This window comes from Lygodium microphyllum, chromosome 25 (genome assembly GCF_053477565.2).
Source record: "Lygodium microphyllum isolate KBCC chromosome 25, Lygodium_microphyllum_v1.1.10, whole genome shotgun sequence".
Classification (NCBI taxonomy): Eukaryota; Viridiplantae; Streptophyta; class Polypodiopsida; order Schizaeales; family Lygodiaceae; genus Lygodium; species Lygodium microphyllum.
The window spans coordinates 68,597,733-68,611,946 of NC_141159.1; the positions used below are offsets into that span (position 1 = coordinate 68,597,733).

Sequence of the window (14,214 nt, forward strand, 5' to 3'; positions counted from 1 at the left end):
CCTAAACAGGCGCAAACACGTGGATTGCTGATGGAGGGGCTGCTTCAAATGCTGGCCTCAATAGGCTTTGTGGCAATGCTTAATTGTCTCTAACACGGCCCTAGATCAAGCCTCAAAAGGTCGTGATGAATGCTGAAGCAATGGGGGACCAATGTGAATCTCAAGAGGTGAAGCTATGGTTGCCAATCGGGAGAACTCCAACATTCACAATGTGTGGCTGGCCTTTCTTTTATACAAATATCACTGAAAGAATAAAGAATGAAGTGATAGTGATGGGCGCCTTCCACCTATAGTGTACAAGTGTGCCGGTACTGTCAATGTAGTAATATACGTGCGGCTAGGCACAAGTGCCTTTATCCCCAACACAAAGTTGGACTGATTGGAGTGGTCTATGGCTTCAAATTTAGTAGACAAAGAGTTTTGTATAGTATGCTCATGCCATAGCTCTCATTGAGTTGGCCACGAGAGAGCTAGAGCTGTTTTGGTGTCCCAACTATCAAGTTTACATATGGAGAATTTGGAATGGGCTATGTAAGAGCACTCACCTACCCCTACTTATATTTCAACTACTTTCAATCTTTCTCTAGGGAGCACCTTTGAGCATTCCCAACATTCCAATTTGTCTACGTGTATCCATTCAATGGATCTTCGTGTCTCTCTCATTTAGAAGTAAAAGATGGTGATGGAAAAGTGATTGACCATTCTTAAGTTCAATAGCAAGCGAGATTAAGAAACTTGTCTTTGCTTGGGTGAAGGAGGTGGATGTGTGGCAAACATAGAGATTTAATATTTTTTATGTTTAAAAGGGCCTTTAGGATAGAGCAGCTCTATGGTGGTAGTTGCATCTCAAATCACATGCAGTGAGCACTTGGGCCTAGATGCATGCTTCCATTCTTCAATATTTCACTCCAATGGACTACAAATTGTAGAAATGAAAGGGGTGTGAATCCTTCAAGTAGAAGCAAGAGGAGGATGTGGACACCTTCTTCATTCGCTTCACCAAATTTCCACTGACGCATCCCTTTCGCCTTACAAGATTGTTTCCAAGTTTGTGGATATCTTGCATATCATCATTTCGGCTGATGTGGAGGTACAATGTTTGGATTGGAGTTGTTCATGGAGTTGGCTACATCTATGAGAAGCAGAAGATGTATAAGATCATAGGTTAATCCAACCAATATGTTGCTGCTAAAGACAAAGAGAAGGCAAAGTCCAAGCTTCTAGAAAGCGTTTGCTTGAAACTTCCAAGGTGGGAGTTAAGACTATGGAGGCATCCTCAACCTTGTTTGACTTGGTTGGGAGATGTGGACTTTTCTACCTTGGGGCATCATGATCTTGTGCTCGTGCAAGCAATGGTCATGGGCCATCCTATACGTTGCTTAGTGAATGTTGGAACATTTGAGAATTTGATCAAAGACAAGTTTATCGAGAAGTATCATCTCCAAATGGTACTCACTTGTGTGCATATTGAGTGGAGTAGGCATTTTGGCCTAAGAGGAAGACTAAGCTTAAATACCCCTAGGTGCAAGATGTGGCTATCCAGATAGAATATTTTGAGGTTCAAGACACTTTGAAGGTATCTCCTTTTGTCAAAATCAACATAATTTTAGGCGAGTAGGCTCTAGAAGCCCATGGACTTGGCGGATGGTCACTCACACTCCATTCTCATTTGGGACGGGTCTTGGCAGGTGAGAAGACCTTGCATGGCATCGTTGCACCCTTGGCGGCTCAAGCTTAGCGAGTGATAATTATTTCTCATCCTAAGGCAAAACGAGCAGTTTTTAAGGGAGGCCATGCTATGATGGTGTATGTGTCGGAGCTTGAGAAGGAGCCTTCTTTTGTTTGATAGCAAGGAGATGTGGGTGAGACATACTTGGCATTGTCATAGGAGTTTTGATTCTCTTTTCTCGGGTGAGTTACCTCAGGAGTTGCCTCCAGGAGGATCAGAGGATTTTAGGATTGAGTGAGTTTCAGGAGTGCAACCTCCCTCAAAGGCCCCTTTTTTAGATGAACCAGGAAGCTAGAGGAGTTCTAAGCAAAGATTGGGGATCCTTTTGAGTGGGGATTGATTCAGGTCAATTCTAGCTTCTTAGTGTTAGCAAATCAGTCAGTTCATGTGTAAGTTTGTGCAGGTTCTAGTGGGGTGGGAATTTTCTACCAGTCGTGGTGAGGTTTGTCTGCTTGAGGTACTCTACTCAGCTTGTGTTTTGGCTGCAGCAATGTGTGTTTTATGGTTGCAGGCTAAGGCAACCAATTTTTTTGTAGGACGACTGCATGTAATGTTGCGACGGGAATTGGTCCCTCCCCTTTCATAGGATTTTGTTGAAAAAAAACCATGGATAGTGCGTGAACCATATATAATGGGCTGATTTGCTGCAATTTTAAAAATTAGGGTTTTAAAATCCTAAGTTTTGGATGAACTAGGAAGCAAGTTGACTTTCTTATTTTTTGTTTTGATGTGTTTAAACCAAGTAGGAAGAGGTTCTTGGATGAATGCTAGATAAATGTGCAAAGCATGTGGTTGAAATCTTAGTATTAGAGCTTGTTAGAAGTGAAGAGAGAGAGACCGCCAATATGTAGATGTGAGGCTTGGGTGCTCAAAAGTGGAAAGTAGATGCTATAAATGACAAGTGTTGACTGAAAATGACAAGTGTTGAGCAAAATACAAGTGTAGGGACAGTTGTCATTTTCGAAATGACACGTCCTATTCTAGATGCCACATGTGAATTTTCTAGAGAAAGAAGCTTGTAAATCTTCTACTCTAAAAATTCCTCAAATGATAAAGACTTTGAGATGGTTGCTAAAGACAAAATTGTTCCGTGAAATGATTAAGACTTTGAGATAGTTGCTAAAGATAAAATTGTTTCTTGCAAAATTCTAGAGTGTTTGTTGTGAACAAAATTTTGGTTTTAGTAACTTTCAAAAATAGTCTCTCCTAAATTTTAGAAGCCATCAAATTTGGATTTTGGGTGGCTTAATTGAATATATTTATAAATTTATTGGTTTATGGTTAGTTTCTTTGATCACGAGCATCCGGTTTTGCATTTTGAAACCATTTATTATGTGGGCTTCTAGTCAATGTGGCTATCCAAGCAAAAAAGTCTGTGTCATCTTGGTTCTCTGGTCAATTTGTGCGCAACTTAACTTTTGATTTCTCTTCGACATCTTATCGATGACAACCTAAGTATAATTATAGGGTGTTTTGACCATTGGCCATCCTTCAATAAAAATATGAATATTTAACCATATTTTGAAACACTCAAATAATACAAATCACCTTTTTAAATCTATCAACATCAAATTAACACTAGTCTTATGATTTTTCATAGAAGTTGTTGCAAGCCACTTAAGTGGCTTAGGTGCTATCTCACTATATTTGTAACAACATGTGCATATGATACTGAAATTGGATGGGACTTTAGTAATATTGAGAAAGCAAATGATGCTTGTATTATGTATGGCCATAGAGGCTAGATGTGTGCCCAAAAAGAGGCTTGCCCACAAGAGGCTTTGTTTGGAAGATATGAGAAAATATGTATGCTCTAGAAGGTCTATGAGAGATGCCCAAAATCCCATAAGCACAGTGAGGAAGAGTGCTACTATCCAAAAGCTATATAAGCATGTACTTGAGACTCATTTCAATGCAATGGTACCTTCATTTTGTGTCACTCAAGATCGTGTTTATGAGTCCAAGCTAATCTACATTGGAACCTAATTCACTTGAGTTACAATCTTTCACCTCTACCATGTTTCATATCTACGATCTGCATCCTCCATAGCTAGGATAGCTCTAGATCAGCGTTTCTCAACAAGTAATATAGTTAGATAGTAGAATAAAAGATTCAAAACAAATTTCAAGGGAAAAAATTCATTTATCCATAAAAAGTGGATTTTCAAAAGTACAGAAAATTTGGTTAAAACAGCCCTCAACAATGCTATTTGGAGCTATTGAAAAAGTTGACACTTGTCATTTAATTGTAAATCTCTTAATAAAAATGCATTTCATACATATCAAAGTAATTTTCATAGAAGTTCTAGCCTTATGTGTGTGTGTGATATGGTTTTGATTGGAAGCATTAAAAGTTCGTGCTTCACTATGAAAATGGTTTTAAAGGTTGACATAGAAATTTGCACTTTTTAGCGTGTTTTGGTCTCTTATATTTTTTTCAACTACTACCTTGTGTTGAATACATTTTTCTAAAACTGTTTCTTCTTAGTCTTTATCATTGAGGAGAAATGAATTTTTTGTAGAGGGTTCAAATTGCCACAAAAATGGCTTTTCTACCACAAGACTATCGTTAACTTGAATCATGAGCTAATACATCTTGATAATAGTTGATATACAAAAGGTTAGTTGTAATCCTTGCCTGAAAATTAGTTGGTGTCCTTTCATATTTAATATGCTAACCCCCATGGAAGTTTAAAGTGTTCTAAACATTAATTGTCTTAGGACTAGCACTAATTAATTAATGCCTAGTTGTGATGTCACCACTAGACATTTCAATGGTCCAATATTGCCCTAGACCCAAGCTGACAATAGGCACCCATAAGTACCTGTCTAATATAACTCTACACAACTTTTGCCAATGTCACCCAATGCTCCACTTGGGATAATTAGCTTGTCACAATGACTTGATCGACTTCCACTCGGTCAGGCCGCTTGATTCTTTAGTCCTATTTGCCTTTCATGTGCTCCCCTCAAAATGTTGATTCTCATTGGAAGATTGCTATGAGTGTAGTCCCCTCTCTAGCCTATGATGTGTCTTTGTAAGAAAGATTGGATCCTTGCCCTTCATCGCCTCCTCTACCTGTCTAGGATTTGATCGTACTGCTTCATTGGAGTTTGAGAGTCTAAGTTGTATATGTGTCTCATTGGCACCATGTCCCTATGTGACCACCTTGCCATCAATGATGACACGACTGTTTTTATACATTGCCTTCTTTCCTTGCACCCGTGCTTGCCTTACTTTTGGCATTTGTTGCTTCCTATGCTCTATTTGAGCTTGCAAGAGATCCTCATCCAAGTAGATGGGTGTACCCTCCAACACTTGCAAAACAATCCTCCTCTTGAGGTAGGAAACACTCTTGGTATCATGACCAAATTGTAAGATTAGTGCTCGTGCTGCTTGGGGTGCATGTGAGATCCTTTTGTGCTCTCCACGCTTTGAGGAATGGGATGGGCTCTTTGTGGTATTCTAGATTTGCTCATAGATGCTTTCCATCTTCTTCGGGGGAGGTGCTCTCCTTCTCCTCAATGCCCATCACCCTTAGGTTAAGTCTTCTTGCTTGCCTTATTTTCTCCTCTTGGATAGTTGCATTGATTGACTCCAAATCCTTGAGTTATTTAGTCTTCTTTGTAACCACTAGCCCTTCTTTCTTGGATTCTTCTTTACAGCTTTAATGACAACCTCCTTCCATTTCTGCTTGGCAGTTTTAATCTTGGTTTCCATGTCTTGAGCTAGTGCCTCTATGTGAGGCAACTCACCCTCTTCTAGTATGATTCTCAAGGTTATGGGTTGTCGACTCCACCTCTTCGTTGAGGGCTTCCACTTGATCTTGAAGCATCTTTATGAGAACATTATTCCATTTTATCTCTTCCATCATGATGGTGAGCTATGTTCTCATGGTCGTATTTTTGGGCTTGAATTTCTTTGGCATGGTTCTTTTCTTGTAGGAAGAGGTTTTCTTGGGTGTATTTGATTCCTTCCTTCACAAGGCTACCGGGGGAAATTGTATCTGTCCCGAGGAGTGTTTCCATTCTCTTTATAGTGGTATTGAGGGCAGTGAGCAATTTTCAGACTCATGTTGGTGTCACACACACACACACACACACACACACACACACACACACACACACACACAGAGAGAGAGAGAGAGAGAGAGAGATTCTGTGTGGCGTTTCAGGTGTATGTTCTAATGAGGTCCCCAGAAACCAAAGACCTTGGTGATGCCATTGGGTTTGGCTCTGCACTTCTGTTTGTTGCCTTTTTTGGTAAGTCAGGTTTCTCTTCTTTCATGGCAGTTAAATTATTTGATTTTCAATTCCGTGTGTGATTGAAAAGGAAACATTGACTAAACACTGATGACAAGAAAGATGATGGTAGCCGGCCATGTTATGGTTATCTCATAGAGGTGTCTTTAGCAGCCAAAACTGAGGAGCTTCCCTGCCAAAAGTGATTATACTGTGAAGACATTGCCTAGAATGCTTGAAAATGTGTAATGATCATGGTAGTGGGCTGTTCTTGGCCTCATTTAAACTGAATTAGTTTCCTGGAAGCTCTCAAACTGAATCTATCGTCATAAATATCTAGAGTTTCCTAGTGGGTGTGCTAGTACCGGTCAACATTTTCCTTGCGAAGAGCTTTGAGTAGTGCCAAGTGCTTCTGTGCCTCCTTTCTTAGAAAGGTTTGGGAGTGGGAGGTGTTTCTATGCCCCTCAATTCTGATCAAGGAGTCGTCTGTAGTTTGTATCATCTTTGTTGCATGATTGTCACACAAAACTATTAGAGCAGTGCAAAGTGAGAAAAGTACAGACTTGTGCATTCTAGGCAGTTAACGGGGAGTTGGCTGGTGTATAGGTTGCCCCTTTTCCAATTTGCACAGTCAATAGTTGTAAGACATTTTGTGAACATTCTTGACCTAAGATAAATCATGCTGTCTTTTAATACTGAGTGGTGCACTCTCAATCTTCAGTTAGAGCCAAGTTCCTGCATTTATAAGGAATGCAATAGGCGTGGCAACAGGTTCACAATCAACAGTATTTTACAACTTGAGAGAAGCGGGAGTACCGATAATGGCATCAGCAGGCTAACTCAACAGGATCAAGATTAGACCATCATCAAGAATTCCATGGATCAAAGGTGTTGCAACTTGAAAGGTTCATTGCTTGCAAAAATCCCAGGCCAATATTTGATGGTTAAACAGTCGTGGCCTGCCCAAAGTTTCATTTTGCTGCCTGAATCTAAAGTTTTGAAAGGGCTGCTCCAAACTTGGCTCAAATTTTAAATGGGTCTGCCCAAACTTTCACATAAAGGTCGAAAGCCAATCTTGTGGGCCTTAATTGAAATTTACAATTTCCAAGGTCTTGCCTATGTCTAGCATTGCCAATGTGACATTCATCATGCCCAAAGCTTAGAGTAAGTTCACATGCTTATGATATCTCCTTCTCATGACATGCCCAAGGATAAGAGTAAGTTCACATATTCACATGCTTATGACATACCCTCCTCTTCAAAAATGCCAAATGTCTTCAATTGCTTTCTTATAGCATTTTGCAAGGCAAACGAAATACATATGATAGAAAAAGACCCAGACAACATTTGCAATTTCTTTTGCCATAGGCATGTCCCAACATGTCGTATACACTAAAGTTGTTTGTAAGTACATCAAAGCCATGGGTTATGGTTTATATACGATACTCAATTCCACAAACTTAAATGATTGGTACATTGATCATAGAAGTTCCATAACAAATATATTGTCAACAACTAGTACTTAAAAATAATATGTAATATCATTAGGTGACCTCTAGGTATGCAAGTGTGTCTAAACCAAGGGAGGTGAAGATATTGCACCTCCTCTTGACTTTTTAGGCATGCTCCACACCTATGCTTTGATATCAACTAACCCATAATCGAAGTCAATTTTAATAGAAAAGCATTTAAGTAAAAATGCAACAATTAAGGTGAATTTGCTAAGTCACTATGCTTCATCCACTTTGCCTCCATACTAGATAACAACGCAAAACTTTGAGGGATGCATAGCAATGCTCTCTTGTAGTCTATCCAAATTAGGATGCAAGGCCTTACAAAAGCATTCATCTTTTGTCTTAAAGTTGGCTAAAGAAAGTCTCCACTACTTTCAATGTAGCATCTATACATTGATGCCTTGTAACTCCAAGCTTCAGCTACTTTGTGACAAGAATGCGACCATATTTTGGAAGGAATCTATCACGAGGATGTGAAATTTTATTGCTTTGCTTAGCATTTAATTAAAAGTTAATCAAATATGCTAATGTGACTTGCACAGGTGAGATGGAAGTTAATTATTTCACAGTATGGGACCTATGACACCGAGATATCAGTTAATCTCAAAGGCAAAAGTTGTAATAAGTTATATCTAATAGATACTAGGTGGCATTAATTAATTAATTAATGTTGGTCTAAGGGCTAATAGTTACTCGGGGATACTTGGAAAAGACAAATTGGCTTAGCCAATTTAATCATTGATTGGTGAAATTAATTTTTTGAGCACTAGAATAATTCCTTGAAAATGGGATTAGAAGGTTATCACTAGGCAAAACTTGATGCAAGTGGAAAAAACGTTTTTAGGGGATGGTGGAGTCTATTCCAACCATTGTGAGAGAGGAGGATGTTGTTAGAGAGCAAAGAGAGGCTGTTGATGTAATTTGTAGCTACCACGGCTTAGTTCTACAGCAAGTGAGAATAATTTGGAGCTCTCTAGGAGCAGGTTACAGAAACCCAAGGTCCTTCTAGTACAAATGACAACATAAGGAGGGGATAGCAGTCTTTCTGGTGGTCGTAAGCTATAGATGACAGCTTCCATGGCTATTTGAGCAGGTCAGTAGTAGCTTTTCTACATTTCTCACGACGAAACTCTAAAATTTTTCTCTATACAACATTGTCTCTCATCCACTAGCCATTTCTCAAGTTAGCTTAGTATTTTTCAACAGTTTAAGCCATAAAAGGAAGATATTTCAATTAATCTCTGCTATAAACTCTAATTTATAGCAAAAATTAGAATTTTTGATAGCCACCTCGAGATGCGTACTCAAAATTGAGAGTCTAGGGCTTGAATTCCAACAACTGAAATTGAGAAGTTTCAAGGAGATTCAAGAGGCTAGCCAACTTATATTAGATTTGGGGTTGAATTTGTCTTTCAAGGAGCAAGGTGAAGACCAATCCCTAAGCAAACCAAGGTGCAAATTGGTTTGGAGGCTTACTAGTCAGTTTTGATAGCAAGAGGCATTTGGATTAGCGGAGGAGATAAGAGGATCTTAGTTTTACTCCTTCCATTTGCAATATAAGATAAAGAAATAGCATAACGAGTGCTAGTTTTGGAGCCAACCGGGGGTGTCCAATTTCCAAGATTAAATGGTAAAGGGTGCATTTTCAGATTATATGAATTTAATGCATGCTATAATTTGTGCTTAATCAGGATATTTACCACTCTATCCGAGGAGGAATTTGATGATCACTTTAAAGATCAACTAAGGAAATAGTTGAAATGTTTATGCAATTGACAAATGATCCTTAGTTTATGCACTTTTTGAACGCGTAGAGGAGGGTAACAAAGGCAAGAATAGGAAATCAACTTCAAGAGCTTCAAGTCAACAAGATACACTGAAGGAAGAGCTAATACAACAACATGATGTTCTAAATGTGGGTAGCGAGTATAAGCAAATGATGCCAGTGGGGCAATTAATACATATCCAATGCCAACTTGAAAGTGTTAATTTAATGTTGTTTAAGTAGGAAGGCATGTATATAATTATGGGATATGCATGTTACTTTTGGTGGTGGCACTAGTTTCCATGCTATGGTGGGTTAGAGACTGCATATGGAGATGTATGACAACTCCTTATGGTATGCAACAACCAATGTGTGGTATGCAAGGCCCAATGCATTTCGGTATGGTTGATAATATACATAACCCGATGTATAACAATGTTGGCATGATGCTGGGGCACAAAGTGATAAGTTTGGCAATGCATATATGTAGCCCATCGTGTTTGGGACTCATGGTATTAATGCTGGTCATGCAAATGCTGTGTATAGTATTGTTCATGATAAAAAATGTTGCTAGTAATGTATGCAATGTATGGGAAAGTGTATCTTGGTATGATTGATAGTATGCAAATTTCCGTGCACAATTACATTGCAATGGTCCAAAGTATGTAAACAAGAATGTTTCCTTATGCATTTGGTGCTCCTAGCATTTAAGGTATCCATGATGAGCTAGTCAATTGGATGCAATGTTGCATATTAGTTAAGTTGGAATTGCAGCAATGCCAGAGTATAAAGCATCACAATGCTCTAGGAGAAGGAAGGCTTACAACCTAGTGGAGGCTTGAGGCAAGTATAGTTAGTGGTAAAGTTTCCATATGTTTTCTTGGTGAAGCTTTAGTATTGTTTCTCCAATAGATGCAAAGTGGATGACTTGGTAGACCATCCTCAGTTGCTGCAACTTTATTAAGATTCCTTTCAGCTAGAGCCAACTTTAGTTTGGGCTTAGTTAAGTTTAGCAGAGCAGGGGTTCAGAGCATTGCTTGCTCAAGGGGGAGGTCGCACTTCCACTTCACCATTTTTAGATAGCTCTCGTATGTAGTGGATTTTGGATGTATTGAGTATGCATCTAAGGTATTGTGCTGATAGTATGTCTACCATGAAGTCACTACTCAATGTACTAGTCACTGTGAGATTTATATAGATGAGTATGAGTTTCACATGGACACTGAAATTTTACTTTTGCATCAGTTTATGAATAGTTTGGCATGAGTTTTTGCCTCAGTTTGAGAAGAAGTGCTGATCAGTTTCAGCTTAGTTTTTGATGAGTTTGAGAACTGTTTATGGTCGCTTTTGGGATCAATTTTGTATCCATTTTTGCATTAGGTACTGATCAATTTTGCAATTGGTTTGTGATCAGTTTGGGGTCACATTTACAATAGTCGATGATCAATTCTCAAATCAGCAAATGATCAGATTATACTCAGTTTTCAATGGTTTACAGTTGGTTCCATGGACATCAGTATGTTAGTAAAATCCATTGAGAGTTTCAGCTATGGTTTATGTTGAAAATATGCTATATTGCAATTTTGAAGTCAAAAAAGTTGAGAAATATGAGTTATGGATGTATCCAATGGCTTTCTAGCAATAGTTTTGGACTAGTTTTCAATTTTATGTTATGTAAATGCTAGTTGGAAAATTTCAGCAAGGTTTGGGGTATGTGGCATGGTTGGAGAACAATGGCCAATGTTGTGATTGTGATGCCTGATGGAAATTCCAATATAGTATGCTTCTCTTTTAGCACAATGCAGTGTAATAGAGGACGATTGCAGGGATTTCACGCGGGAGGATTGTCAGGAGGACATGAAATTTTATTGCTTTTGCTTAACATTTGATTGAAAATTTAAATGTGCTAATGTAACTTGCACATGTGAGATGCAAGTCAATTATTTCACAACGTGGGACCTAGGACCTTGAGATATCAGTTGTGCCAAAGGTAAAAGTTATAACAAGTTATGCTTGACATGTACTAGGTGGTATCCATTGTCAGATTTTGGTCTAGACCAATTTATTGGCCACTGATGCCAACGGTGACATTAGATACTAGGCATTAATGAATTAATTAATGCGGATCTAAGGGCTAATAACTGCTCGGGGATACTTGGAAGACAAATTGGCCTAGCCAATTTAATTATTGGTTGGTGAAATCAATTTTTTGTCCACTAGAATAAATATTAAATTAATTTTTAGAATTAATGTTTTGAAAATTAATTTATTTCTGCCGCAATTCTCAATGCAAATAGTCCCGCTTTGGTTTTATGGGTTTGACAATTGTTATTTCCATGTGTAGTGACCTTTACACAACAGAACTGATCAAAATTCTCTCTAATCAGTGCCACTTGGTCACCCATGCTTTTGCCAACTACTTGCATAAATAGTGACCCTTGATGTGACAAAACTGATTGGCCTCTGAACAGTCCTTGTCATCAATACTTTGACCATTGGTTGCTCTCACCAGCTATGGCCTTTCATTTTATAGACTGATTTGAATGATGCATGAAGCCTTGTAAATGCTAATTGCGTGGCTGATGAAGGTAAACACTAGTCGCAGATGCTACAAATCTTGAATTGCTTGGGAATGTTGGTCCCTTAGCTGATCAAGGTTCAAGATGGACTTTGCCAGTGGCGAAGCACTCTTTATTCACCCAACAATGCCTCACTACAAACCCCAATATTTGTTAGTGTAGTAAATGTGGAAGCATATGACCGGATTGAAAGACATGAACATGAGAGAAGACGGAGAGAGAAAAGAGATAGTAGGATGTAGAAATCTTTTTTTTTGGGTAATGGATCCCATGTAAATTGTTATGAATATGAATACAATTTTTTTGACGTGTTTTATTTTTGTTTAGTCACTTGTTATTTGTTTTATTTCTCTTTGAGTTATCGTTACATGCGTTTAAACAAATACATGTTGCACACGAATTCGATAAAGCATTGCATATTAAATTTAGGTACGAATTGTGTTGCATATAAATCCAACAAATAAACGTAACATTCAAGAAAAAAAAAAGACACGTATCACAAAAACTACATTGCATGCAAATCCAACAAACATCGGTTTTCATTACTTTAAGAGAAGATTACAAAGTGCATTACGCTTATTATATTACTTTAGAAAAAACCTAAATACAAAGAAGTGCTCATGCTCAACAGACTAGCTGGAGCTGATGCAAAGTCACAGATAAATCAAGTATACAAGCCTCTCAAGGCGGTCTAGGGGGGATGGGGGCAAGAAGCCATGGAGGGGGGGTGTATCGCCATCTGGGGCTGCCTACCTGCATCACGAAAAACAGGTTTTGGCCGCCCCAAGTGTGCATGAAATGAAGAGGAGCTCTTAACGAGCTTGAGACTCGCCCTGCACCTGGTCTCATTGACCGTGGAGGGAGTGGATGATGGAGGTCCAGAGCTCTGCTAAAGTCATCTGTACTGAAAGTCTCTCCTGGCCAAAAACCTCCTAACACCAAGCCTTCTAGATATGCAATCTAGTAAGACCATATGATCTCCCATACCTCAGAACGGTCTCTTGTGGGCCCCAGTACCTGGCGGATGTGTAGAGTCTCCAAATCGACCACTGTGCACGACCTAGCCTCAATAATGAATATTGTGTCCTGCATCCCAGCCTCATACAGAAGGTGACGGCCTTGGTTGACTGCTTGTCAACATAAAGCTCTCCATGAGATACATCCAAGGCTGGGTGCTATACGGGCGGAGGATGCGGCATGGTCCTCTCCACACGAGCTGCACTGCCTCACACGACCAAAGGCAGTGCTTTGGAGTTTCCAGAAGTTGCTGTGTGTAGCGTTTACAACCTCCATCTTTTTGCATCTAGGCTAACCAACTTCCCACCGCGAGGCCTCCATGTGCCACTAGCAATAAGAAATACGATACCCTCCTCGGCCTCTAGGTATTCCATAGGTGGCACGAGAAGATTCGTCGGAAAGCATCCGTGATGCTGTGCTCCGCCCAATACTTGCTACGGGAGAGTGCCCAGTCCATGTCCTCCTACATGAGTACGTGTCTGCCAATCCTGGCTGTGTACTCCAGGAACCTTGGTAGCTTCTTGGTGACCGCAGTGGCCGGCCATAGCCACCCTCTCAAATCTACTCCAGCTCATCAAGTGGCGTGTCCTCCCAAATCCAGAGGCGCCACTCCCAGAGCCCGATCTAGAAAACATAAGGGTCCAGACACCATGTCTTCCCTTGAAGGCCAACCACCCTAATCCTCCTCCGTGAAAGGACAACTATCCCCTTATCCTGGTGCTCTCTGTTAAGGGCCAAACACCCCCCCTCCTGCGCGGTGAAGAAAGTCCCATGTGGGGCACCGCCTACTCTACCTGCCACTTGTAAGGGGATACCTGTTGGTGAAAACCTAGCGGCCCATATCTCCTCGGGCTCTACCGGCTCTCATATGGGGGGGAGGGGGCAAGCTACTCTTGAGATATTGTTGTGTCAATCTCCCTTCTCCTCAACTCAACTCCCCTCTAGCAACCTGATGCTTGCTGCAACACCTCCTTGTCCACCATCCTGTACATCTCCCGCCATGTCTTGATGGTACGAGCCGGGCTGGCCTTTCAACTAGCCCACTGGATGTGGGGGCATTTGCCAATCTGTAACCCATCCCGATCTTTGACCTAGGGTTTCCAGATCACCGGCTGGCGGTCTATCTCCTACGGGCGGCCTGGGGGGGCTTTGAATTAGGGCCTTACAGAGGCTCTGCCACACACAAAGTAGGCTGTTTAGGAAGGGGGATATGGGGGGCGTGATCTAGGCCACCGTAAAGATCCATCTCAAGGACGGCTTCCAATCACCACCAAGCCTCGGTCTACACTCTTGGAGACCCTACTGCAATAGGACCTTCCAGGTCTGCCCTCTTCGTGTGAGACCGCGGACTACTAGCTGTCCCAAAAG

At 40.3% G+C, this 14,214-nt stretch overlaps 1 protein-coding gene across 1 annotated transcript in view; it reads left to right on the forward strand.

The window, feature by feature from the left end:
* LOC148014338 (Transmembrane proteins 14C) overlaps nucleotides 1–14,214 on the forward strand; it is a 130,323-nt gene that overhangs the window by 88,467 nt on the left and 27,642 nt on the right. The window contains exon 3 of the mRNA XM_087666944.1: nucleotides 5,905–5,992. Coding sequence (XP_087523070.1) covers nucleotides 5,905–5,992 — 88 coding nt within the window. The remainder of the gene's footprint in view (nucleotides 1–5,904; nucleotides 5,993–14,214) is intronic.